Below are 25,775 nucleotides of genomic sequence, written 5' to 3'. Positions count from 1 at the left end.
TAGGCACAAGATTGTTGTGTGTGGTGTTTGTTACTCTATGTAGTATGTTTGTGTGTGTTTGTGTGTAGTGTGTTTTTAGTGTATTGAGAGTGTTTCTGTTACAGCAGTGATTCAGGGAGCGTTAGCAGTGATGGGGTTAGAGACGAAGAGGCAAGAATGGAAAAACGTGAAAGAGACCAAGACGAGCAGATGGAAGAGGGAGAGAGAAAGAGAGCGAAAGAGAGTGAGTGAGCGAGAGAGAGAGAGAAAGAAGGCAAGTGAGAATAGGGAGGAGTTAGAGAGAGAGTGTGAATGCTGGATGCTCTCTGAGCAACAAGCTACAGATAGAGAAGGAGAGGGAAAGAACGAAGGGGTGAAAGAATGATACAAATGTGTGCATTCGAAGAGAAGGAAATAGAGTGCTGTGTAGAGTAGGTGAGTGTGTTGTTTAAGGTTTAACATTTTTTTATTGCATGGAAACTCATTTAAAATTATGGGTAATAGCCTTAATGGATATTTAAATGATTTAAATTTTGGGTATTAAGCTAACGAATTTCTTAATTTGTTTGTATTGGGGTTACTAGCTTAAAACATATTTTAATTATGGGTACTAGCCTAAAGAATTTGTAAATTATTTAGAATTGTAAATACTAGGATTTAGAGCATATAAATTACTTGGAACTGGGGGGTACCTGCCAATAGGATTTTGTGAATTATGGGGACTAGCCAGAGGAGCTGTTTGAGTTGGGGGTACTAGGTAAAAGAACAGTTTGAATTGTGTGTACTACTCTCTAGTAATTATTTTGTAGGTATTAGCCAATAGAAGATTTGAATTGTAGATACTAGTAGGTGTTATTGTTGGAATTGGAATTGAGAATGGTAAATTATTTTGAGGTAAGCTCTATATGGTAAATAACCTTTTAGAATCCATGAATTATTCTTACATTGTGGCTCCCTACAACAGAATCTGTGAATTATTTTGAATAGTGTGTACTAAATGGGAACCGTTATTTTTTTTAATGTACGTTGGTTTATAATCAAATAATGCTTAGGAATAAGTGCAGTTAGTTTGAATTGTGTTTCTTAACAGGAGTTATTGTGGAGAAATGTTGTGTGATGGAGTATGTATTAGTTGGAGACTAAACACACTATGGATTCTGCGTCTGGATTATTTGGATTATTGTAATGTTATTGGACCATGACTGAAGATGCCGTCGTGTGCGCTATTTTCATCCTTTATTTCATTAATATCATGGACCTGTCGCTCTTTCTTTGCTGAGGAACTGAAGGGCAGCATGACTAGAATGAACATTTTGTCAGTCGGAGGTGAGTTTGTACCTGCTTTCAAATGAATTGACAGATTTTCTTTTGCATAGATCTGTCTTTTGACAAATGTATACAAAAAACTGGACATATTTGTTAGTCTTTCAAAGAACTGCACATTTAATTTTATTTTTAATTACGGTTTATAAATCCTTGTAGCATATTATGTATTTCTAAACACAGCAAATGGAAACTATGTTGTGAAATGTGTAGAAAAGCATCATATTTTAGTTTATTTGCATTATTTTCTATGAGAAATGAACCAAGCCTTGTTTGAATAACAGTACACAAACATTTGCATACTTGAGGAATATATATAATTTTATTATTACATTGCTGTAATGCTATAGGTTTATTTCTTTTTGTATATGCAGTCATAAAATAATTTATTTCCTCTCCTCTCTTAAAGAAAGTCATGGTCCAGATGAATACAGACATCAATATGTATAGTATGTTGTCCGGCTGTGTCCAGTCCATTTTGATACTGTTTATTTATATATATATATATATATATATATATATATATATATATATATATATATATATATACTACACAACCATGAAAAGCATTTAACCTGTTTTCCCCTTTTATACCAAATGTATTTAATCAACCTAGACATGTTCAGCATTATATGTTGACAGAATCTTAGGACACCATTTTGGCTCATCACACATTTGCCTTAGTCAGTGCTCTCTAATAAATGTAAATATGTGGTGTCTGACCCTGTGTCACCAACTATTATCTTCAAACATGGACTAAAAAATGTTTATTCCATTAAATGTTTCATTACAAATTGCAAATAAAAGAGTAGAACATAGGTCATTAAAAGGGTAAATGATTGCATATATTTATTTATCTGTAGTGACTAACAACCCACAGACTAATAATACAATAATACAATCCAGTCAGTGTTTTTGTGGGCTGTTTAGAATCAGATATGGTGCCTCTTCCTACATGAAATGCTGGCTCATTAGCATTAAACCATGCTCCATTTGAGCGTCTCTACTCATGGCTTGAGATATATGTAGAGAACGTAGAGAGATATCAGAGAGGTGGGTTTAAATCATTTAAAAAAAATATCTTAATGCCACTTATAATCATGAAAATACCCAAATACGGATTAACAAAGGGATATTCTGAGCTTCAGCTGTTTGGCTAATTTGACAGCCTCTTGGACAGAGCTGATGTTCTCTTCTTTTTCAATTTTTTTGTCCACATTAAGTGGTACAGCAGTTACAAACCTTAAATTGTTGCAGAAGTTATTTTAAATCAAGAAAAGTGTCTTGTTGCCGGACCATCCACCGGGCTGGCCTAGAAGAGGGATGTTTGCTTACTGACTGACTCCTAACGTTATTTCACATTCTGCTGTTTGTTCAGCCATAGTTCACAAGGTGACACTACTACATTGTCTGATGTTAGTTCAGCCATATTTCACATAGCGCTTTTTAGACCAACAAGGAAACAGAATAGTTCCAGTTTGTGGACAAAATTTGGAACCATTCATTGCACTGATGAAAACTGGTTTGTGAACCAGAAAAAAATTGTTCCCAGTTGGAACGAAAGACCAGTAGGTTAAGTAAATTAAGAAAGAGCTCAGAGACACAGACTTATTGCCCAGTGGACCTGGACGGGGTCGTTTACTAAATTTCATATAAATAAGTAATAGGGAATGAAAACAGGAGCACACTCCATTTGTGTGTGTTTCTGGGGCTGTGTTTGGCTCTGTGTTAGTTACTTTACTCTGTTCTTTGTCTGTGTCTGTCTTTGTGGTGGGGAGACATTTTGTGTAGTTAGTGTGTTTATAAAACTCCATATAGCTGCCCACAGCCACATTAAACTTAACATGTTTTACTATTACCTAGTACATTGAATAAATAAGTAATTGTAATTCTTAAAATCAATAAAATGTTCTTGGTCTTCTTTGTACTTTGGTGCTAGATCACTTAGTATTTATTTTTTAATATAATGAACAAGAAAAACACTGATGTAGTATATTATGAACAAAAGTTTGTGCTCCTTTTTTCATTTCTGCATTTATTAGTCCTGCCCTCCATATTTTCTATACAACACAATCACATAATAATAACCACATGTAAACAAAGACATTGATATGAAGCACCAAAGCTTCTCCCGACCTTTCAATGACAAGGGTATTTATATTGGGCTTTCCTGTTTTGAGATGCCAGAAACACCTCTGTGACAGTGGCTATATGGCTAATAGCAGTCCAGCAAAACTTGGCTTGCCTAGTTTCACTTTGCTCTTGTTCTTTTAAGAGCTGTGGCTCCTTCTTATTTAAAGGAACAGGTGTTGAAGCAGTCAGTTTTGAACAGGGCTGTTTAGACAGGGTTAAAAATGGTGTTGTATTGTTTGGTCCTTGTGGAATTGTGTAAAAAGTATGTCACAGACCGCTATTAAGAGCCCAGAGAACACTTGTGGAAAAGGAGTATAGTATGCTATCTATTATCTATATCTATCAGTTTAATTAACTGTTTTAACTAAAATGTCACCTTAAAATTCTACAGAGTTACATGAAGGTTTTGAAAACACACACACACACACACACACACACACACACACACACACACACCTCAGAGAACCAAAAATCAATAACAAGACATAAGGGCAGCACTGTGTTTATGTGAGTGTCTGCATGTGTGTGTGTGTGTGTGTTCAGTCAGTATTAGGATTAGTGTAGAGGACAGACAATTTAGATAGAGTATAGTGTGTTTGTCTGTGTGTCTGCGTGTGTGTGTGTGTGTGTGTGTGTGTGTGTGTGTGTGTGTGTGTGTGTGTGTGTGTGTCTGGCAGCAGAGCATATCGTTCTCCTAAATTGCAGATGAGGTGAAGTGTCAAACTATAAGATTGTGCTAACAATGTTTAGAAAAAATAAATGTAACTGTGTGCATTAGTGTATGGGAATGTGTGTGTGTGTGTGTGTGTGTGTGTGTGTGTGTGTGTGTGTGTGTGTGTGTGTCTGGCAACAGCATAGCACACTATTACTGCTGATTCAATTTAACAGAGAGAGAATGAGAGAGAGTGAGGGAAATATATAAGAATAAACAACCTAGTAACACTTCTTATGAATTTGGTTTAAATGCATCCATATAACCTTAGAATATTTGTTATAACTGCAGTTAAGTAGATGACTTAAAATCAGGCTCCATAACACATAAAACGTGTTTAAGGTTTATAAGATAATATTAGACGCTAGTTATAATGCCTTTTATCCTTTACAGCAGTGGTCACCAACCAGACGATCAGTATCGACATGTCACTCTTCAAACCCACAAAAGTCGATATATCACGGCTGCTTCAGTTATAGCATTTACGTTACTATAGCTGTGTCATTCTGTATCCTCAGTGGTTCACTAGCTAGTTAATTAGGAACATTTAACGCAGCAGTCACAATGGGTTTGTGTTTGCAAATTTTGCTATGCAAATTCATGTCCCTGACCGTTGCTGCTGCTCCACACTGTCTCTGCCCTGTCTGAGCCAATATGGCAAGCAGCACTGAAGGTTTTGGCTTCAAAATGGAAGATATTAACCAAATAATTTATGCGGATTACAAATTACAACACAAGCAAGATGTGCTACCTTGTCGAAATGCGCGACCATAGTGTACATTTATACAAATAGCCGTCTAAATAAAACAGTAGGTAAGGTATTTCAATAAGCTAAAAGAAGCATATAAAATGCTCTCAACAGAAATATAAGCAAGAGATATGCAAAGCCTAATCCCTGTATGAGGCAAAGATAAAGTAATTACTTCATAAAGTAAGTACTGTGATAATAAATAATTTATAAATGTATACAATTTTTTGCTCCTTTGATTCAGCATGTAGAGTTTTGGACTGCTGAAGCAAATGGCAGTAAACTAAGATGGTATAATGCACATGGAAAAACAGATTTACCATGAAAAACTGATGAAAACATTCAAAATATTATATGTAAAAATGGTTGGTGACCACTGATTTACAGTGTTACAATGAACAAATGCTGTACTGCATTTAGAAATCTTATAGAGCCATACAGTCTATTATATTATAGTCTTATTATAGCTACATTTACCTTGCTCTACAGGAAGTATATAACAGCTTATGTGTGTGTGTGTGTGTGTGACAAAAAGATATTATATGGAAAACAGAGAAGACTCTAGCTGCCACCTCACTGCTTATCCAATTATTTCTTCTGCTCTCTCTCTCTCTCTCTCTCTCTCTCTCTCTCTCTCTCTCTCTCTCTCTCTCTCTCTCTCTCTCTCTCTCTCTCTCTCTCTCTCTCGCTCTCTCTCGTAAATGCCAGAAATGCTATTTGTTTACCTGTCCTCAACCTTTATCATCTCACACTGAAAGCACCTGCAATTCAGGCTCAATTAGATTAGAATCAGCAAGAGAGAATGAGAGAGATGGAGAGACAGAGAGACAGGGATGGACAGATGCCATGAGTGCATGAGCTTTGACATTGCTCTGTAATAAGTAACTTCTGCCAGAGGAAGAGGAGGAGAGAGAGGGAAACGGGGAGATGAAGAGATAAAGGCATGTCACGGCTCTTGACTGCTGCTATCAGCCAGCTGTCTCCATCCTCCACAATAACAAATATAAAACTCACTGCAACTATCAGGAATTCCCACCCCACGCTGAGACCCGTTTACTTTCTAAATGGAGAGTGTCATTGTCCACATCTGGGCAACAGGTCTGTCTGTCACTACAGCAACAGAATCAAAGCTGATCAGCCTTTCCAGGATATGACCAATCCCTTATAGTAATTCATGATGCAATAACTGCATGTAGTAGAGTTTATATATTTCACAATTCCAGACTCCTGCGCTTCTGCAATGCCGAGAAGATGCATTTACACCCTATGTAGATTGACACATTTTAGGCAGTTCTGGAATCCCACTAAGAGGAATTAAAAACATGATTATACTTCCAGAAGTATAAAGCACACTAGAATTCTTCAGTTCTGTTGGATATTTCCTGAATAGACTGTAGTAATAAAGTAGATTTAAAACATTGTAGAATCTTGAAAGTCTTGAAGTTCTTGAAGTTCATCATTCTGGAGTTACTCAACATCATAAAAATTCCAATGAAAGCTGTATATATACAACTTTATTGATGCATTATTTAGGTTTTATATGCCATTCATAATACATAAACATATTCTTAACTCCTCTTATACAGATGATTTGGTTTGTTTGGTGTGAGTGTAATACCTCACACTGTTTTTGTTATGCATGTAATTATATCTTATAAGTAACTAGAAATGCAGAGCACAGGGCACCACAGACCTTTAAAAGCAGGTTTTGAACAAACCATTTGACAAATGGTTTGGTATAACATTTATGGTGTGATATATTATTGTTTTGTTAAACTTCTGTGGTGTCCAATTAGGGCCAAAATGTTTGAGAACCATAAAAACGGAATCCATAACTGAGAAAATACATTTAAAAAAGGAGAGGACTGTTATAAATATTGAGAATTTTAATAACTCATTTATAAAGAGAATATTTCTGTATTTACTTGTTTATTTATTTATTTATTTTATTTGCACTGTGCTCCTTCTATGTTATGCTTCTCTGTGTCTTGCTTTTGAGTTCTGTGGTCTTGCTTTCACTTGGAAATGTTTCTCGCTTCCTAGCTCAGACCGTTTTGACTGGAGGGTAGGATCTATTCAGCCATTGGCTGCTAGAGACATGCCCCACCCACTGAATAAATTCTACAGGCCCTGTTACGTCAACAGAAGCCGGCAAGTTTTACCTCTCCACACAAACACTGTATTCACCCATTGCCCTGCAGTATACTGTCTCACACACACACACATTAATGTGTTAGACATTTGTGTCTTCACTGAACTGCAGAGCGAGGGGAAAGTACTGTGTATGTGTGTATGGCATGGATCGTGGGGGTGTATGGCAAGCCGTTTTAACATTAAATCGTGTGACTAGATTTACATTACAGATATCTGCAATTAATTTTTGACTAAAACAATTCTATATTAAAATATCTCTAATTTTATTTTTAGCAGGGGAAATAACAATTTGAGATATCTTTTATTACATTTTGATTGGTGTAAAGGATATCAAATTTACCATTGAATTAAATGAAAGCTCCAAGATATCTGAAATTAATTATTGGCTACTTACTAAAAAGTAAATTAGAGATATCTTGCCTTTTGTTCTGACAACTCATAATTCCAATTAAAGATATCTTAAATTCCCTCCACATTAAAGATATTTTAAATGTATATTAAGATAACTAAAACTAAATTATAAATATCTGAAATTAAATTTGGGGTGGCACAGCAGGTAGTGTCGCAGTCACACAGCTCTAGGGGCCTGGAGGTTGTGGGTTCGATTCCCGCTCCCGGTGACTGTCTGTGAGGAGTTGGTGTGTTCTCCCCATGTCCGCGTGGGTTTCCTCCGGGTGCTCCGGTTTCCTCCCACAGTCCAAAAAAACACACGTTGGTAGGTGGATTGGCGACTCAAAAGTGTCCTTAGGTGGGAATGTGTGTCTGTGTTGCCCTGTGAAGGAGTGGCGCCCCCAGGGTGTATTCCCGCCTTGCGCCCAATGATTCCAGGTAGGCTCTGGACCCACCGGGACCCTGAATTGGATAAGCGCTTACAGATAATGAATGAATGAATGATTGAAATTAAATTCTAGATATCTTAAATAAAAGAAATGACTAGTCAAAACTAAGTCAGAGATATCCAAAGTTTTATTTTTGACTTGTCAGATTTCCTTTTAAGATATTTTCAAATAAATTACAGACATCTTGAACTCATTCACCTTTTGTATTTCTGATATCTTAAATTATCTGATTAGACAGAATATGATTGTAGATACGTTAAATTATTATTCTGACTAGTCAAAACATAGCTGGTTTGCACAGCACATTTTCACACCATGTAAAAGTTGTGCATATTATAGGGGAATTTTCAGTAAAGTCACTTACAAATATTGGTAGTTGTGGGTTGTATTTTCCCAAAATTTCTAAAGTGTAGTTTCCTTTTTGGGATTGCCCAAAAATAAGAACTTTTTTTTTTTTTTTGGCTTGTTAAGGTTAAATCTTCCAGTCTTTTTCTCTTTGCTCTATTTTTTTCTGTAATTCCCCCAGCAAATACACAAAACATAAACATTTCTCATTGATGGAACATCGGCTGTTGTTATTATGATTAGTTTTGATGTATGTGGGAAAGGGTAGGAGCGAAAACGCAATATGCAACTAATTTGGGCTTTACAGAAAAATAAGCCGAAAATTGGTTAAAATGAACACACCTGGTAACACACCTGCACTCCAGCAGCCAATGGTTAACTAGATCCCGCCCTCCAGTCAAAATGGCCAGAGTTCAAGGGCAAGAAACCTTTCAAATTGATAGTGAGACTGCAGAACTCAAAAGCAAGAAGGTTTTGAAACTGAAAGCAAGTAAATACAGAAATATACTTTTATTAAAAAAATATTATTTTTTATAAAATGAATTTGTAGTTGCCCTGTGAGGGACTGGCGCCCCCTCCAGTTGCGCCCAATGATTTCCAGGTAGGCTCTGGACTCACCGCAACCCTGAACTGGATAATTGGTTACAGATAATGAATGAATGATCGAATGAATGAATGAATTAACTAATTTTGTAGTTTGAAGTCTGATTGGCTGGGATCTTTGCTTGCTCAGGAGTGGTTAAACTGCTTTGAGTCCCTCCATTGATTTAAATCAGTTATGACATGGTCCATATTTTCATTCATTTTTCTACTGGATATTCAAAGATAACGTTGACCATGATTGCTGATTAATTGATGTGATACAAATAGAGCATATGATTGGAGCTGACCTTTCTTTCACTTGATGTCCACCATCTGTCCATGAGTAATATTCTAATCCTCCTGTGCTTTCAATGCTCTCTTATTTGTGGAGGTGTTTATAAGTCTAGAAGAAGAAAAGTAAGAGGAGACGTATATGCAAGAAAGGATGAGTGTCAGTAAACTGTGATCATGGGGGAGTTTTCTGTGGCTAGTTGGTGTGTTTATGGAAAGATATCTATAGAAATGGGACCTGCTCACAAGTAGCGTGTGGTTTCCAAGGCAACCATATTCTGTATCGCTGGGGTTTGATTGACGCTACAGAATGAGGTGTGCTAGCTTCCACAGCTGTGCCAAAAATAGCCCAGCCTTTTCATTATCTCACACCCTCTTGAAATTCTAAAAACACTGGAATTAATTAAGTTCAGAAGACTTGGAATCCACCACACCGGAATTCCAGTTTGATTAGAATGAACCTTAATACGTCTCAAGAATCACTCAAGAATCACCAGAATTATGAAATATTTTAATCTTGTTTAATATAATTCTGCAGCTGCTCAGAATCCTGGAACTCCAGAAAACCTTTGGTACAACTTACAACAATTAAAAAAAGCCCAGAATAATAGAATTCTGGAATGGTATTGAGATGAATGACTACATTTCTAGAACGTTGAAAATCTTGGACTTTTAGAATTTGTTTGTATTTGTTGAGAGGGATTCTGAGATTTAGAATCTAAGAATTTTAGAATTCTAAGGTTTTTGAGTCCATCCTGTATAGATTCTAGAAGGCTAGGAATTCTGGAATGCTGCATTATTTATTCTGACATTTTATAATTATTTGTATTCAACATATGATTGTGATTCTTAAACTTACTGAAATTCTAGAATCCTCCTGTTATAATTTAATAATTTTGAAGATTGGCTTTTGCTGTGTAATCACAATTAGTGTCCACATTTAGTATCTCTAAGCTTTAGTATTGTTCAACAGCAAAAACTGTGGCTAACCTTAGGAATGAAACTTTTCATAGCTTTGAAGAAGATGAAAAATTAATGCATAATAGATTTTATATAAGAAAATGCAGATGACTCACAAAAATCTCTTTTTTTGACAACCCCATTTCTGCTTTTTATGTGCAATTTCCAAAACATTGCACATCATTTTATTTACAAACAGCACAAAATGTAAAGGAATCATTAGAAACAAGGAAGAGGCACATTGTAGTCTCATAATCAGTAGCATAGTCTTTTCATCCATCAATGCTTTTAAAAACAAAACTACACTATACATACAAGTCTTAGCTTCATAAGCACAGATGTGAAAAAACATGAAATGATATGGAATATTCTGGAGCTGCTGCATATAAGCCTATGGTTACCATGACCAATGCCAGAAAGTTAAAAACCCAAAAACACTGATCCGTGAAGCAGTGGAACTGTAATTTATGCCGTAAACCTCTCAGAAACTTTAGGTTTAGTTTTGAGAGTTTCTATAAGCACGGATTTCCTTAATGTATTTCCTCACCTCACCTGTCTGCCATCAATTGCTCTAAGTTGCCATAGAGTCAAACACACTGTTCCAGATTCATAAAAAATTATTTTATCTCTCAACGTCTTCTGGTGGGCTGCAAGAGAGAAAGAGTTATGAGTGTTGACATTTCAGTCTGAGTTTTCAGGGACATTAAAGGTGCACAAAAACATTCACAATGTATTGCGTTTTTCACAGATGTGTCTCTGCTTGTTTGTGTCTACAGATACATGGCTATATATATGGCTGCTTCTTACAGTCTGCATTAACAGACTCAGCTCATGTTGGTGATCAAGTTTCAGTTGGTGGATATGTTGGTCTTATATGCTTATTGAGTTTTGCATTGTGTTTGAGCTATTTATCTTTTAATGGATTATCAGGCTGCATGTAAACTATGTGTGCCTGAGTGTGTCTGAAGGTGTAGAGTAGGTATTGATTGCGGACTGCTATTCATTTCTGTTGACTCTGAGATGAAGGACACTGCTGAATCTGTGATTATCTGTATGCCCCTGGCTTTATGTGGGTCTTTCTTTTCTAGAGATACTTAACTTCACTTCTGAATTGAGCTCAGAAAACTACCCTCTGCCTCACTTATCATTGAAACCTGAACTCCTTTTTGTTAGCGGTGTTCTGCCTCATTCCCATTCAATTTAATATGGTTTTCTATGTTTGACAAAAATATATTGAAAATTAATTATTATAAATGAATGCATTTGGATCTATGGTTCAAGTCAACAGATGCGTTGTATTAAGGAAAAGCAGCATTTATACAAGCATTTCCAATGCACCCATTTCTCTTGTGTTATGCATCTATATAACTGATATGACATTTTCCATCTTGAAAGTGAATGTAGGTCATGGCTGCTGATTGGGCCATGCCTTTATAAACACTTTTAATTGGTAATCAGACTGTTGGATAACATGCAAATAAACAGTATTTGGCATGATCTGAAAGGACATTGGGTGATGCTGGGCAATAATTCGGGAATATTTAAATAATTGGGAACCAAATGAATGGGAGAGGAGAGGAAATTCCAAAATCAAACAATTTGTCACATGTAAAAGGACAGTAATTTCAGTGCGGTATGGTTGTTCAATGTAGAATGTGCATGTTTGTCTTTCTCAGCCATTTCACAATTATCTATCAGCCAATACTTGGAACCATAATGTGATTCAGACTCTCAGCCTCAGAGTTGGAAAGCCTTTTCTGGCTACCCCTGCAACATTATTAAAATGTTCTCCCGCAATCGCTTCAATGGCCAGGATGGTACAGGTGTTCCACAATATGGCCGACCCAAGAATAAGACAGTGGCTCCCAAGAGGAGGCAGCCAAACCCTAGAATGGCCCTTGTCATACGAGGAAAAATCCATCGCCTCCTGCAAGGTTCATCTGACCATTCTGCACAGGCTTCAAGTCTCTACTATGCAGGCATTGAAGAAGAGGATGAAGAAGAGGCAGAGGATATGGGCAAGATTCAAGCCTGCTACAAGAGGGAAGTGGTTTCGGTTGAGGCCTGCCACTCTCCTCATGTCCCAAATGGACAAGGACACAGTGACATTGCTGGGGCATCTTGTGTGGGAGAGGTAGAATTGAATCGAGAGGGTGGTATCCGAATACCTTGCACCTTGCAACACAATAATCCGCTAGATTTGCAGAGCCAAACTTCTCAAGATCACAAAGGATCTGGGTTAGCTTTTGGCAGGGGTCTTTCTGGAGGGATATCAGTGCATCAGAAAGACACTCTGCTTTGTCAGTTTAACATGGCTGTCCAGGACAAGATTGTCGAAGAAGATGAGGAAACAGAGGAAGAATCAAGTGCCATTATTGAGCATATTTTGAAGGAACTGAGAGGCATCAATAAAATCCAGGAGGAAATTTCAGACCTGAGGGAGTATCTGTCTTCTGTTCGTGGTTCTGTAGAAGAGGTTTCCAGCTGTGTAGATGCAGTTTTAATGGAAATCGAGGGCATTCGCTCAGGCTCAAAAACAGGTATAGAGACTTGGCCTGGAGCTACTTACAGGGACTTGCCTTCCCTCCAGCACAGATCTAAGAGTCCTTTTACCAAGTGCTGTGACAAACTACAAAAACTTGAATGCACAAATGTAAGCAGTGCTATGCAAGCAAGGTCTGAAGCTGATTTGCTTTGTGATGGTCAGTGCAAATCAGCATGTTCCCAAGAATCAGAATTCAGAAGACCAGAACTGTCCAGTAGAGCTTCACCTTCCTTTACCAGTGCTGACAATAGTGACCTCAATATACTGGTACAAGATGCCTCTGAGAGTTTAGACATAACCCTGAATACAGAGAGAAAGCAGATGAGTTTTGGCTATCTTGAGCGCCAAGATGGACAAGACTGTCCCAGTACCAGCTCTCTTTCCTCAGGCCAAAGCTTCAAATCTGACTCTGACCATGATAGGCCTTCCTCTGGGTTGGTACAGGCTATGAGACAAGAACAGGACTGGAACCAGCCAAGTGGTCAGATAAGATGCAGCCAAGAGGATCTCTACTCCACACAAGGAAGTTTCAAAGAGGCCAATGGTTGCATTGGAGAAGTAGATACCTGGAACCCTTCAAGGGATGAGAATGCTTGTTTTGCACTGGAAGAATCAACAAGAGCAAGTACTGAGCACATTTCCCTTTCGTCTAGTCAGCACTACAACTCTCCTACTAGCGCATGTAGTAGGGACGAACTGTATGGACATGTAAATCTGCCAAATCCATATGAGATGCATGTGCATTTTGAAGAGCCAGGTTTGGAATATGGTGAGAGTGTATCTGTTGGGCATTATTCTCAGAATTCGGATTATCAAATATCTCAGATTTATGGAGACAAGGGACAGCCCTGTGCTTCTTCTCTGAATCAAAATGTTACTGCTACAGATGACGAGGAGCACCTTACAACTTTTTCCTATGGGAACTGCACAAGTTTTTCTTTTGAAGACCCGTTGGAGGGGATTGTTAGTCCACCTAACACCTTGCTCATAACTGCTAGGAACCAGAAAGATCTTCATTCAGCCAACTCTGAATGTGGGCCTCATGCTGCTGAAGCAGGCAACGTGGGACATACTGTTAGAAGGTTTGGAAGGGCAGTGCTCGATTTCAAATCTGCCCTCAAGGGGGCACTAAAGAAGTTAGAGACAACTGGTGCAACCTCCCCAGTGGAAAAATCTGAAACTTATATTCCCATATTTGCTTATGGTGAGCCTCAAGTAAGTGTAGAATTACCCGTTAGTCACATATCTATTGAGGAATCAGCTGTAATTGAAAATCCATGTGTTGAGACATTTGAAACAGTAATATCAATTACAGCCTTGCAAGAATCACAAGTTGACAAGGCTGATTATGCTTGTAAAGAAATAAAGAAACACCTTTCCATTTATTCTAACCCTTTTAATACTGTTCCAGAACCAGAAGAGGGTAGTTTAAAGACTTTTTCTCAGCAGGATATTAACCCTATGGATACCCCTCTTTCCCCTGAGTTCTGTCCCCCCGCTGAAACACCATTGTATACTTTTGAAGCTACTCTTCCTGACTGCCTTACCACTGAATCAATCTCAGCCTCTCTATCAGCTGAAGAACCAGTAAGTCAAGTGAAACAGGAAGAACCAACAGGGGAGCAAACTGAGAATAATAGCTCCCCTAAAGAGGCTGTAATAGAAGAGGGAGAACACCCTCTAGAATTCAGTGAGAGAGATGTTCGAAGGATGAAATGCCTGAGGACCTTTCAGCAAATACTTAGGGAGAAGAGAGAGAGCAGAAGACTTAGCATGGTGACCATGTTTACATTTTCAGAAGACGACTTCAAACAAGGTAAATTTGCACTGCATATCTACCAATTTTTCTGCATTTTACAGTCTATAGCATCTTGGTATATGGAGTACAGGTCTGCATTGTTAGATGCTAAAGTATTACTTACAATATTGTTCATATTTCAATGTGCATAGCTCATATTGATTAAAAGGTTATTTAATTCCCTTTCATCCATGAGAATATTATATTCCTGTAAAAGTTTTCTGGAAATGTCAAAGTTGTGTAGCCATGATCAAAGCCTGGAGTCTCAGACTGTCCTTAACCTATTCACTTTTATTATTCATTTGAATAGTTATATTCAAATCCCTTTAGAGATATCTGCACAGATTCAAACTGATATTTGATAGAAATATTTGATAGTCTTTTTTTTCGCTCTATTTTCTGATTTTAAATAGGCATTTGAAAGTGCTGAGTCAAATAGCCAGTGGGTATTTGGACCTCTCCCTGTGTAAATGCACTGTTCTGATTATATCACCCAACGTTTCTCAAGCTCAGGGCAAATGAATTACTCTCGCCGAAAACAAACCTGACATCAAAGTGGAGGGGGAGTGAGGAATTAGCGCCCTGTGATAAAATGAATTATACATCTCAATGAAACTTTTATGAACAGAAGACTAAATCAATTGCAAAGTCCCCTGAAGTCGTTCTTTTGAGATCCATGTGTTCCGGTCGCCTGAATGCCATCTTGTTTGGTAGCTTGTTTGTTCACAGTTGATAATTGCTTAGTATCTTAATGTGTTCTTTGTGTATTTTTGTTTCCAGACGCCAGTCAGGAGGAGGATCAGGTTATGGTTCATCGTTCATGTTGTTTGAAAGAAATGCTGATTTTTCTTTTTTGTGATGTAGATGTTTGATTATGTGCTCTTTTGCATGGCATGGTGCATGTCCCTGTGAAACCCTTTCATTTGCATTTTTATGATTACTGTAATTATGCTCATTCAGATTTACCCACTGTTGACTTTGAGAGCTGTTGTGCTGTGTATTCAGTGGTGTACACCTGTTCACCACCTTAAGTCACAGTCTGTTGTTTCATACTCAAACAAAACAAAAATCCTAGGTTTGCAAGAAATAAACAATATGAGATGAATTTAAAAAAAAAACAAGTCTTGAGAAAGAGAAGAATTTAAGCCCGCTTGCCCAGCCGGCTAAAGCTTTGTGTTTAGGTCTGCAGCTGTGGTTTGGAAGTGGGTAGAGCTGAGGATATGGCCTTGTGAGTCAGCCACTTCAGAGTGCCAATAGAGAGGAACATTTCAATACAGAACTCAATATTTATTTATTTGTGACAATGAAAATGCCACATCGTTGATGGATGCTGCTGTATGAGATGTGTCACACTATTGTTGGATTTTGCTCCTTGGTCCCTCCTCCACAGATGTGACTGAATTTCTGTCTTTACTCACTGAAATGCAGCAAGCTCTCTTTGTAATCCAAATTTGGGGTGAATTTTTATGCAAATGAACTTAACAAAACCACATAAAACAAATTTACTATAACCAGAAAATTTCAGTGACTTTGGGACTGCAGATTGATTGTAGTATGACTATTGCATGATGTTAGCAAGTGTTTTTAATTTTTCGAGACTCACTGTTACATGTCTTTTATTACATAACTTAGAAATAGTATATTGTTTCTGTTGGTCACATACTATTAATTGGAACCAGACCAGATAAAAAATACCCCTGGTTATTTCAGCTTCACATGAGGCTACACCTGTGAATAATTTTTACTTTTTATTAATTTGTGTTTGTGTTTTAATCTCCCCAGTTAAATCAGTAGCAGTGTCTCCCTCTATCTTAGGCCCTATTCGGATGGGATTTGTTTTATGTGGGGAGTTGGGTAATGTTGCTTTATCAAAGGATGTCAGTAAGTCTATTCACACATTAGTGCCACACATTGTGGATCAGACACAGCAGAGCTACTAGAGTTTTGAGACTGTCAGAACAGTTCTGAGAACAGCCCTCCCACTAAAAACATCCAGCCCTCAACACATATATCTTCTAGTTCTTCAAAATAGATAATAGATTCAAAAATAGATTTTACCAAGAAGTTGGTAAAAACTTCTAAAAACTATTAATTCATCACAGTTATTATAACTGATATTATGAACTGTTTAACAGTTACTTAATGAGTCTGATACATGTTCATAACATGTCTGTAGGCTGCTATTGCGCACAAAACCTATCTACAGCCACCAGAAATTTAGGTCATATTATACATTTTAGTGTGGTGCGTCATTCAGCAACTGAGCTTATCCTTGTACTTGAGCCATATATTATATTACTAAATGCTTCATCCAGCTCCTCCATTCTCGAGAAAACCCATGAAAAACTCCTTTTCCCTGGAATAAAACACAATGTTCTGTCACATGACAATTCAGACAGGATTAATATAACCTGTGGTTATTTTTACTGGTTATTTTACAGTAGGTAAGAGGCTCAGGAATCTTTCCTGAAACGGTTTTCCACAAACAGTATTGAAACTGTATATTCGTGTGGGACTAAAATCACTGAGATACTGAGGTACTGATTACATTACCACATATCCACAGGTAAAAGTAATCCTGTTTGAATAGGGTTATACAGTGCTTCTCAGTATGCTTAGAGGAACATTAACTGGTAGATATTGTATAGCATAATTAAAGTTCGTAATAAATATAAAAGGAAATTAAAGGAGTAACAATTTTTTCTTTTGGAAATGTAAGAATATTACTACCCCATTTCAATATTTTACAGAAAATACAGGTCTTCTTAATAATACTTAAGTACGGTAGCAAAGAAAATTTACTCAAGTATTTTCCACAACTGATTATCCAGGCTCTGGTTCCTAGACAGAAATATCTTAGCTGAGAACTAGGACCAATGTTTGTCTGGGAACAGGTAAACTCTCTTGTGATGTGACAGGTTAGTTATTTCTGCAAACAATAGTGTCAATTCAAGATTAAATAAAGCAGGTCATTAGAAAAATTTATATATTTACATTTTTCTTTATCTTTAAATTTTATCTTTAATATCTTGTGTGTTTTGTCTCAGTCGTGTATTTCTGATTCCTCTGAGAGCTGTGAATGATTTGATAACAGAAGAAGTGTGTGAGTCAAGATTGCTGTATGTATTGACTGTGTCTGGTCTTTCTTGACATTCTTTATGAGTGTGTTGCTCTGCTATTTGTAGATATTGAGTTTCTCAGTGCATGACCCAGTTGTCTGGGCTTGTGTTCACACTCGATTGGCTGAACAGTTTAAGGGAGTTATCTATTTCATATTTTTCTGATCTATCTTTTCAATGTGGTTTAAATTATGATTTTTTTCTATAAATCTAGATTCAAACTGTGGCTCTTGTGATTTGATCTTACTATAAAATTGATTTTTACAGGTGGTGTGTGGTTTTTACAGGTTGTGTGTGTTGGTCAGAGTGGTCTTAGATTTATTTTGCACTTGAAACTCAATCAAACGAATCTCAGGCCTCGTCTCCTCTCTCTGCCATATCATTCTTTGAGTTTTGATCTGTTTCCCCTCTTCTCGCTCTGTGAAAGTGTATAAAGATGTGTTTTATTTGCACAGACTCAGAATGATGAGGGAGGCTCCAGCAGACCACCTTGGAGCAGACCACAAGGGTATTTATGCCTCCTCTACTTCTATTGCATCTGTTTATTTATCTGTCTTAATAATTAGAGGCGGTTGGCACAGTGGCACTGCAGGTAGTGTCGTAGTCACGCAGCTCAAGGGACCTGGAGGTTATGGGTTCGATTCCCGCTCCGGGTGACTGTGTGCGAGGAGTTTGGTGTGTTCTCCCCGTGTCTGCGTGGGTTTCCTCCGGGTGCTCCGGTTTCCTCCCACAGTCCAAAAACACACGTTGGTAGGTGGATTGGTGACTCAAAAAAAGTGTCAGAATGTATGAGTGTGTGTGTTGCCCTGTGAAGGACAGACGCCCCCTCCAAGGTGTATTCCTGCCTTGTGCCCAATGATTCCAGGTAGGCTCAGGACCCACCGTGACCCTGAACTGGATAAGCAGTTACAGATAATGGATAAATAAATAAATAAATAGAGGCCACAAACAAATATATTGAGACTACTTTACCAGTCTCTTTACACATACTTTTACTTATGATTGTTTCTGTCTTTCTCAGTCTATAAGAGTAATTCTGTATGTGTGTGTGTCTGTGTATGTGTGTGTGTGTGTGTGTGTGTGTAGTGGAGGCGGTATATTTGGTATTGACAGCATGCCTGACCTGCGTAAGAAAAGGCCGGTTCCTCTTGTCAGCGATGTGGTGAGAACCTCACACTTTTACTGCAACAAATAACACATTATTAAAAATGACAAACTTTAAAATACAATGTTTGGACTCCTGGGCTTTAGGAACCCATGACCACAAAATGATGTGATTAAATCACAAATATAACACAGTAATATCCTTGTTTGTAAAAATAATGACCCAAAGTATTTACAGAAATATTCTGTTCATAGCCACGGAACCAAAATGAAAATATTGGTTAAATTCCATATGACAAAAATGAGCCAAAAAAAAAACATATATATATATATATATATATATATATATATATATATATATATATATATATATATATATATATATATATATAAAAGCTTGTGATAAATAAGTTCTATTTATGCAAATAAATGTTAAAACTCTCATACTTATATTGTTGTAATCCATTTTTGAAAACCACTGGATTATATGCTGAACCAATTTTTTAAATACTTTTAATACAATGCACATTATTGTCTCAGCAAGTTTTTCTTATAATTGTATTACAATCAGCTTTTATCTTTTTTTCTGCTACTCTATCTTTTCCTGTTGCTTTATTGGGGACTCTTCAGGCTATGGTAAGTTGGATATGACACATACATTATATGTGGAAGAGTTTGCAGACACCAGATATAAAGTGCATATTTCATTTCAAGGTGCCCCTGTTCAGTTGTGCGCACACAGTTTATACATTGCATAATCTTCATAGATAAGTAGGAGGTTTCAGCCATTTAACTCATCACGCCTAATGCCTGGACTTTGCCAGATGGATATTAAGCCCCTGGCATTGCGCTGTGGGGCAGTGAAACTGTTCTCTGGAGTGATGGTGCTTTATCCAGTACATTTAGGATGAGTTAGACTGCCAGAACTAATCACCCAACAACAATATTAAACCTCACTAATGCACTTTTGGCTGCCATCAAATTTTCACAACAGTATTCCAGCATTTAGAAAAATCTTTTCAGAAGAGTAGAAGGTGTTACTGCAACAAAGAGGCACCCCTTATTTCACAAGCAATGCTTGACAAACAGGTGTCCAGAAACCTTTAGTCATTTTGGGAAAATAGAACAACAAATGTCAGGGACACAGTCAGGGTCAGACTGAGGGATTGATCTAGGTGATATGTGGATGAAGACCATATTTTTTCCTTTAGTTTTTTAGTTGTTAAAATTGTTCTACAGAAGAAGTTCTTTCAAGTGATATTACACAACTACATCTATCTCCAGTGTATTTTTTAATCTGCAAGTCTGGTTCAGCTCATCAGCTGATTGCAGAGCTGTCATGAAAGATGAAAAAAAATTAATTGAGTGAATACTGTTGCATTAAACTGCAGCGTTCATTGAATAGCTGCTGTGTCTAATGACATCTTTCCACAGAAAAAACAGATCTCATTAAATCCACAATCTGAGTTATGTTTATGTATTGGAGCTTTTCCACTTCATGGTAGCTATCTGACTTGATTAGGCTGTACTTGGCTTTTTCACTTTTCTTTTCTGCTACCTGGAATTGGGTAGTTTTTTAGTCCCTGTTTGCTCATGGTTCCATGTGAGACGAGTAGGAACTAAAGATGATGTGTAGACCTGTAGAGCATTGATTGAAAAGAAATACTTGTCAACAACCATGAACCCATGAAATGCAGAGAGACATTCAGCACACACTAGCTGTGCTGGTGGAAGCGACCAGTGACCAGGTCACAAAAACACATATAGCTGAGCTGAGGAGATGTACATTGAGTAGGTACCAAGCAATGGAAATGTGGCATTTGTGATTTTAAAATTTTCCTCACAGTTCCAGTGTTCTTTTCAGTGAGCAATCTCCGGTGAAAAAAAAAAACTTTTTCACTTTAATAAAAACAAAGCTTACAGGAGAAACTAAAACAGCCCTTAGCATGGAACAAGACACATATAATGAAGATTTTGAAAAGACCTGAAAGTGTGGGTGTGATAGAAATGTTTGACAACTTTTGTGAGAAACATGAACCATGTGAGGGGCGAGAGGGAGAAAGAAGAGACGAGAAATAGATGAGTAATAATAATTATTATAATAATATTAATTGAAAATTGGAAGATGAGAATTGCAAAACAAGCAACTTATCCACCCTCACACTTATATGAGGATCAACAACAAGAAGGCAACAACAACAACAACAACAACAAGGTAACAAAAGATAAATCCCCAAAATAACCCCTAAAAAAATGCAGCACATAACAGGAATTCCCCAATGATTCCCAGCCCTGCCCCGTGTCTGGCAGCAGTTACAATAATAAGGATGAGGAATAGTATTTTAGGGTTTTTCAGGCACTGTAATGAAGCATCCAAAAATACGTTAAAAATAAAAGTGAAAGAATTTAAAAATTATGTTAGCCTTTGCACCTTAAGCCAAATATTTTATTTGGTTGCCTCAGTGTATTAAAAATTAACCAACATCTCACCTTAGCACCTTATCAGCACAGAAACAAGACTCTCTCTCTCTCTCTCTCTCTCTCTCTCTCTCTCTCTCTCTCTCTCTCTCTCTCTCTCTCTCTCTCTCTCTCTCTCTCTCTCTCTCTCTCTCTCTCTTTCTCTCACTCTCTCACAAACAAACACACACACACACACACACACACACAAAACTCACAAATAACAGACCCCAGCGTGACTCAACATCTTCAGAAAGAAAATCTAAAAACAAAAATAATACAAAAATGAACCATATCAGACTAAACTATTTTAAACTCAGTTAAACTGAACTGAATACATTTATGTCTTTAAACGTATGATACTTTATCATATTCTAAACATACCATTTAACATAAACACTTCGCTCACATTAACATCTTTATTAACAAGAATGGAAACATTTGTTTCCAGGCAAATTCATGTGCTTTTTTCCTCTCTGTTACATGCGGATTCATGAAGTTTTTTATGTCGAAATAATGGCTCATTCTCTCTCTCATTCACTCTCTCTTGTCCTTTCACTCTTTCTTTCTTTCTTAGTCTTTGGTTCAGTCAAGAAAGGCTGGTTTGTCATATGCTCTGCATTCTCAGTCTTCACTTAAAGATGAAGAGCTGGTAAGACACACAACACCCACACACAGATTAACATAGACACGGCTTTCCTATTATTACATGTACATAGTTACTCCCATTTTACTCCAGATGTTATCAGACATTAGAGACAGGTTCTCTACTTTGTTCAGTTCTTTGTTTTTAAATTGGAGGTTGTAATGAAGCTTACGGACGCTACTTAGCAGCTGTGTTTGTTCTCCATGTTTTATAAAAGAAAAAACAAAAAACCCAAACTAAATGCTGCATTTAATGGATTTAGACTGAAATTAATTAAATAAACTAGCCCTATGGTGATCTGGTGCCCTGCCCAGGGTTTGTACCTACATATCACCACCATATTAATCCAGACCCTGGACCTGCCACAACCCTCATCTATATGGCACCTTTACAGAAGATCAGTGCATAATTGAATAAATGCATGATTGATTGAAATGAACTGAACTGAAATGAAACTGAACTGAACCAATATGAAATGAAGCTGAATAAAAGAATTTCCCTGTGTGTGTTTTAATGATGTAAGTAACTGTGTGACTTTTGGGAAAGATAATTAATCTCTGGAGGAAAAATTGAAGGTTGTCTGGTTGCCAGATATGTGCTTTTATAATCCTCTTTTTAACAGCCCCCACAACACCTACTGAATCTTAGTTCTTTGCCTTGAGATCATCTTTTCATCTCTCTCTCTCTCTCTCTCTCTCTCTCTCTCTCTCTCTCTCCTTTTGCACACTTTCTCTCTGTGTCATTTTTCCTTTTTTCATCTTTCTCTTTTATTGGCAAGACTTATAGTTGTATTTTCATTGTCAGCCTTGAAATTGCGATGGTTAGGAATTTGAAAAGAGTAAAACATGAAACAAGAGAAATAGAATTGTTTTGTGTGTGTGTGTGTGTGTGTGTGTATTACAGAAGAACCATGCATATAAGAAGACGCTGGCAGCTCTAATCTACCCCATCTCTTGTACCACTCCTCACAATCTGGAAGTATGGACGGCTACCACCCCCACCTACTGCTTTGAGTGTGAGGGGCTGCTATGGGGCATTGCTCGCCAGGGCCTGCGTTGCTCTGAGTGTGGGATCAAATGCCACGAGAAGTGCCAGGAGCTCCTCAATGCAGACTGTCTGCAGAGTGAGACACACACATACACACACACACACACACACACACACACACACACACACACACATATATACACATATATACACATACACCAGTTGTGGGAAAATTTTTGGGGAGATATAATTTTCATTAAAATGCCTTATCTCTTATAAGGAGCGGCAGAGAAATGCAGTAAGACAGGAGCTGAGGATCGAACTCAGAGCATTATCTCTGCAATGAAGGACCGGATGAAGATCCGTGAGAGAAACAAGCCTGAGATCTTTGAAGTCATCAGAAATGTTTTCAATGTAACCAAACTGCATCATGCTCAACAGATGAAAAACATCAAGCAGACCATCCTCGATGGAACCTCCAAGTGGTCAGCCAAAATCTTCATCACAGGTAACTAAATGAAAAATCTAGAAAATATACACTAGTTAGTTTATTAATTAGTTTGCTTAATATTTTAGCTTCTACTCATCTGATTATTGGGCTGAAACAGTTCCACTGCTCTGCAACTTTGCATTGGCTATGGTAGCCTTCAAGTGTCCCATTTTATAATCATGCTTTTCTATGTACATTATACAAGCTACTTGTGCACAGCTGAATGGATGAACCTTAAAGTGATGAAATTCAAGCACTTTAAATCACTCTAGCACACACTTGGATTTGTCATTGTGACTTTAGGCTCATGTCCAGCTGCCCTGGTGTCAGGGTGTTACGCAGGGAAGCATGAGACGGATGTAAATGCATAGCTGCTTGTTAAATGAATTCACACATGGACAGAAGAGAGCCAAACAAAACCAGTGAAGTGACAAAACATAAACAGGATGAGGATAACACAATAAGACAATAACAACAACGAAGAAGGAACGAATAAGGACTGAGCCCAAATCAAGGCTAACGAAACCAACAACAGAAACAGACTAAACTCTCTTTAGTCTACTCAAAACAACACATTACACCTGTCCTTTATAATCTTCACTGGCTCCCTGTTAAATGCCCCATTCAGTTTAAATTCCTGTTACTCACGTACAACGCCTTAAATAATCTTGCCCCTTCCTACCTGTAAGACCTTCTTCAGGAACATAGTTCAGCTTTGATAGGCTTCTCTGTGTTTGCCTATTCTGTGGGCCGCACCCAGTGATGTCACTCTAGAATCTAGAAAAAAGGCAAAAACAAAACTAGACAAATCACTAGGCTAAAAGGAAGAGAAGGGACACCAGTCATGACACCAAGAGTCTTTCATTTCATGCTTTTCTGTGCAAACATTTTGTTGCCCTCCGAACAAGTAAACGTGTATGTCCCAAACAGGAGAAGGAAAAAAGTCTTAGCTTTCAGTGGAAGTCAAAATAATATTCCAAGTAATTTTGGAGCATTTCTAATGATCCATTCACCAGTTTTGGACAGCAACAATATGCACAAGGGTTTAGCCTTAAAAAAAGTAGTGTTATTCACTAGTTATACAGGTACCTACAAACATTTAGGCATATAGTCTGTGTCATTTAACAGTAATGAAATAACTCACATCTATGGACACATTTGAGTTGCCAATCCACCTGCCAACGTGTATTTTTGGACTATGGGAGGAAACCCACACAGACACAGGGAGAACACACCAAATTCCTCACAGACAGTCACCCTGAGTGAGACTTGAACCTGCAACCTCCAGGTCCCTGGGGCTCTGTGACTGCGACACTACCTGCTGTGCCACCATGCCTCCCTTCAGAGAGATTTTCCTCTTGAAGTAAATGCTGGAGGATGATTTGAAAGTTGGATTTGTTGTCTATTGTGTTTGATGTCTGTGTGCGAAAGTGTTTGTCTCCTGCTGTGAGTGCCTCTTATCTCCAGTTGATTACTGAGGAATCATACTGAGCTTTTATCCACGCGTCCACTCTGGTGTCCAGATTCTCAACTAATGCTGCTTCCATTATCCCAAACTGTCATTTATGTTTCGTTTGAAACCATTACTCAGACACTGATTCTATGGGTAATAGTCATTTTAGACACATTTGTATAAAAGTGTCTGATCAGTAATGCTGGCAGGTGTCCAGCTTACTTCTTTTTGTTCTTACATTGCTTTGTCACTCGTGAAAAATAGCTCACTTATGGAATTCTTGTGGAGGTGTATTATTATTATTATACAACATTTTTACAAAGTTAAACCAAGAAGTGCAGAACATTATTTATAATATATGTTTTCCATATTATCAATTTCATTAGCCAAGCATCTATTTATCCACTTTTGGTTCAGTAAGAAACCTCACATTAGTAACTGAGACTCTGTGGGGCGTGTGTGTGTGTGTGTGTGTGTAGTGGTGAGTGCTCAGGGTCTGCAGGCTAAAGACCGAACAGGCTCCAGTGATCCGTATGTAACGGTGCAGGTGGGAAAGACCAAGAAGAGAACCAAGACCATCTACGGCAACCTCAACCCAGTCTGGGAGGAGACCTTCAACTTGTGAGTCGCTTTCATAATTTCAGAAGATTTAATCACTGCAAATTACATAACCTTGAGTTTACTACAGATTAATTACTGATGTTAAGTAGCTAAATTCTTGGAATAAGCAATAATTTCTTAAAAGAACCTCAAAGAAAAAATAGAAAGTCAATGTGTAGCTCTTCCAAACGGAATCAAAATCTATGTAAAATCTGTCAAAAAGACTGTGTAGTTAATTGTAACAAAGTATTACAGAGTATTATAGCGCACTTTTAATTAAAAACTGTAAAGCTACATTGCCCCACTCTGTCAGTATAACTGATTTGTGTAAACACTTTAAAGCATTATAAGCTACATTTAAATTTTCTAGATTTTTTTTATCTCGTAATGGATTTGACAGCTGTTAAACTAGTTGACTTATTGTGGATGTGTTTATGCTGATGGCTTCAGTATTGAGTCTCTGAATAATTCTGCAGAAATCTCCTGTTTCCCTGCAGTGAGTTCTTCTGA

At 37.5% G+C, this 25,775-nt stretch overlaps 1 protein-coding gene across 1 annotated transcript in view; it reads left to right on the top strand.

The window, feature by feature from the left end:
- The first annotated feature begins 292 nt into the window (after nt 1-292).
- Nucleotides 293-25,775, top strand: part of LOC136678007 (protein unc-13 homolog B-like) — a 56,732-nt gene continuing 31,249 nt past the window's right edge. Inside the window, exons 1-11 of the mRNA XM_066655755.1 lie at nt 293-414; nt 1,070-1,305; nt 11,743-14,427; nt 15,190-15,212; nt 17,984-18,036; nt 18,615-18,690; nt 19,263-19,268; nt 21,667-21,741; nt 22,639-22,858; nt 23,003-23,230; nt 25,145-25,286. Coding sequence (XP_066511852.1) covers nt 11,850-14,427; nt 15,190-15,212; nt 17,984-18,036; nt 18,615-18,690; nt 19,263-19,268; nt 21,667-21,741; nt 22,639-22,858; nt 23,003-23,230; nt 25,145-25,286 — 3,401 coding nt within the window. The 5' untranslated portion in view covers nt 293-414; nt 1,070-1,305; nt 11,743-11,849. The remainder of the gene's footprint in view (nt 415-1,069; nt 1,306-11,742; nt 14,428-15,189; nt 15,213-17,983; nt 18,037-18,614; nt 18,691-19,262; nt 19,269-21,666; nt 21,742-22,638; nt 22,859-23,002; nt 23,231-25,144; nt 25,287-25,775) is intronic.

This window comes from Hoplias malabaricus, chromosome Y (genome assembly GCF_029633855.1).
Source record: "Hoplias malabaricus isolate fHopMal1 chromosome Y, fHopMal1.hap1, whole genome shotgun sequence".
Classification (NCBI taxonomy): Eukaryota; Metazoa; Chordata; class Actinopteri; order Characiformes; family Erythrinidae; genus Hoplias; species Hoplias malabaricus.
This window is presented reverse-complemented; position numbering and strand designations above follow the sequence as displayed.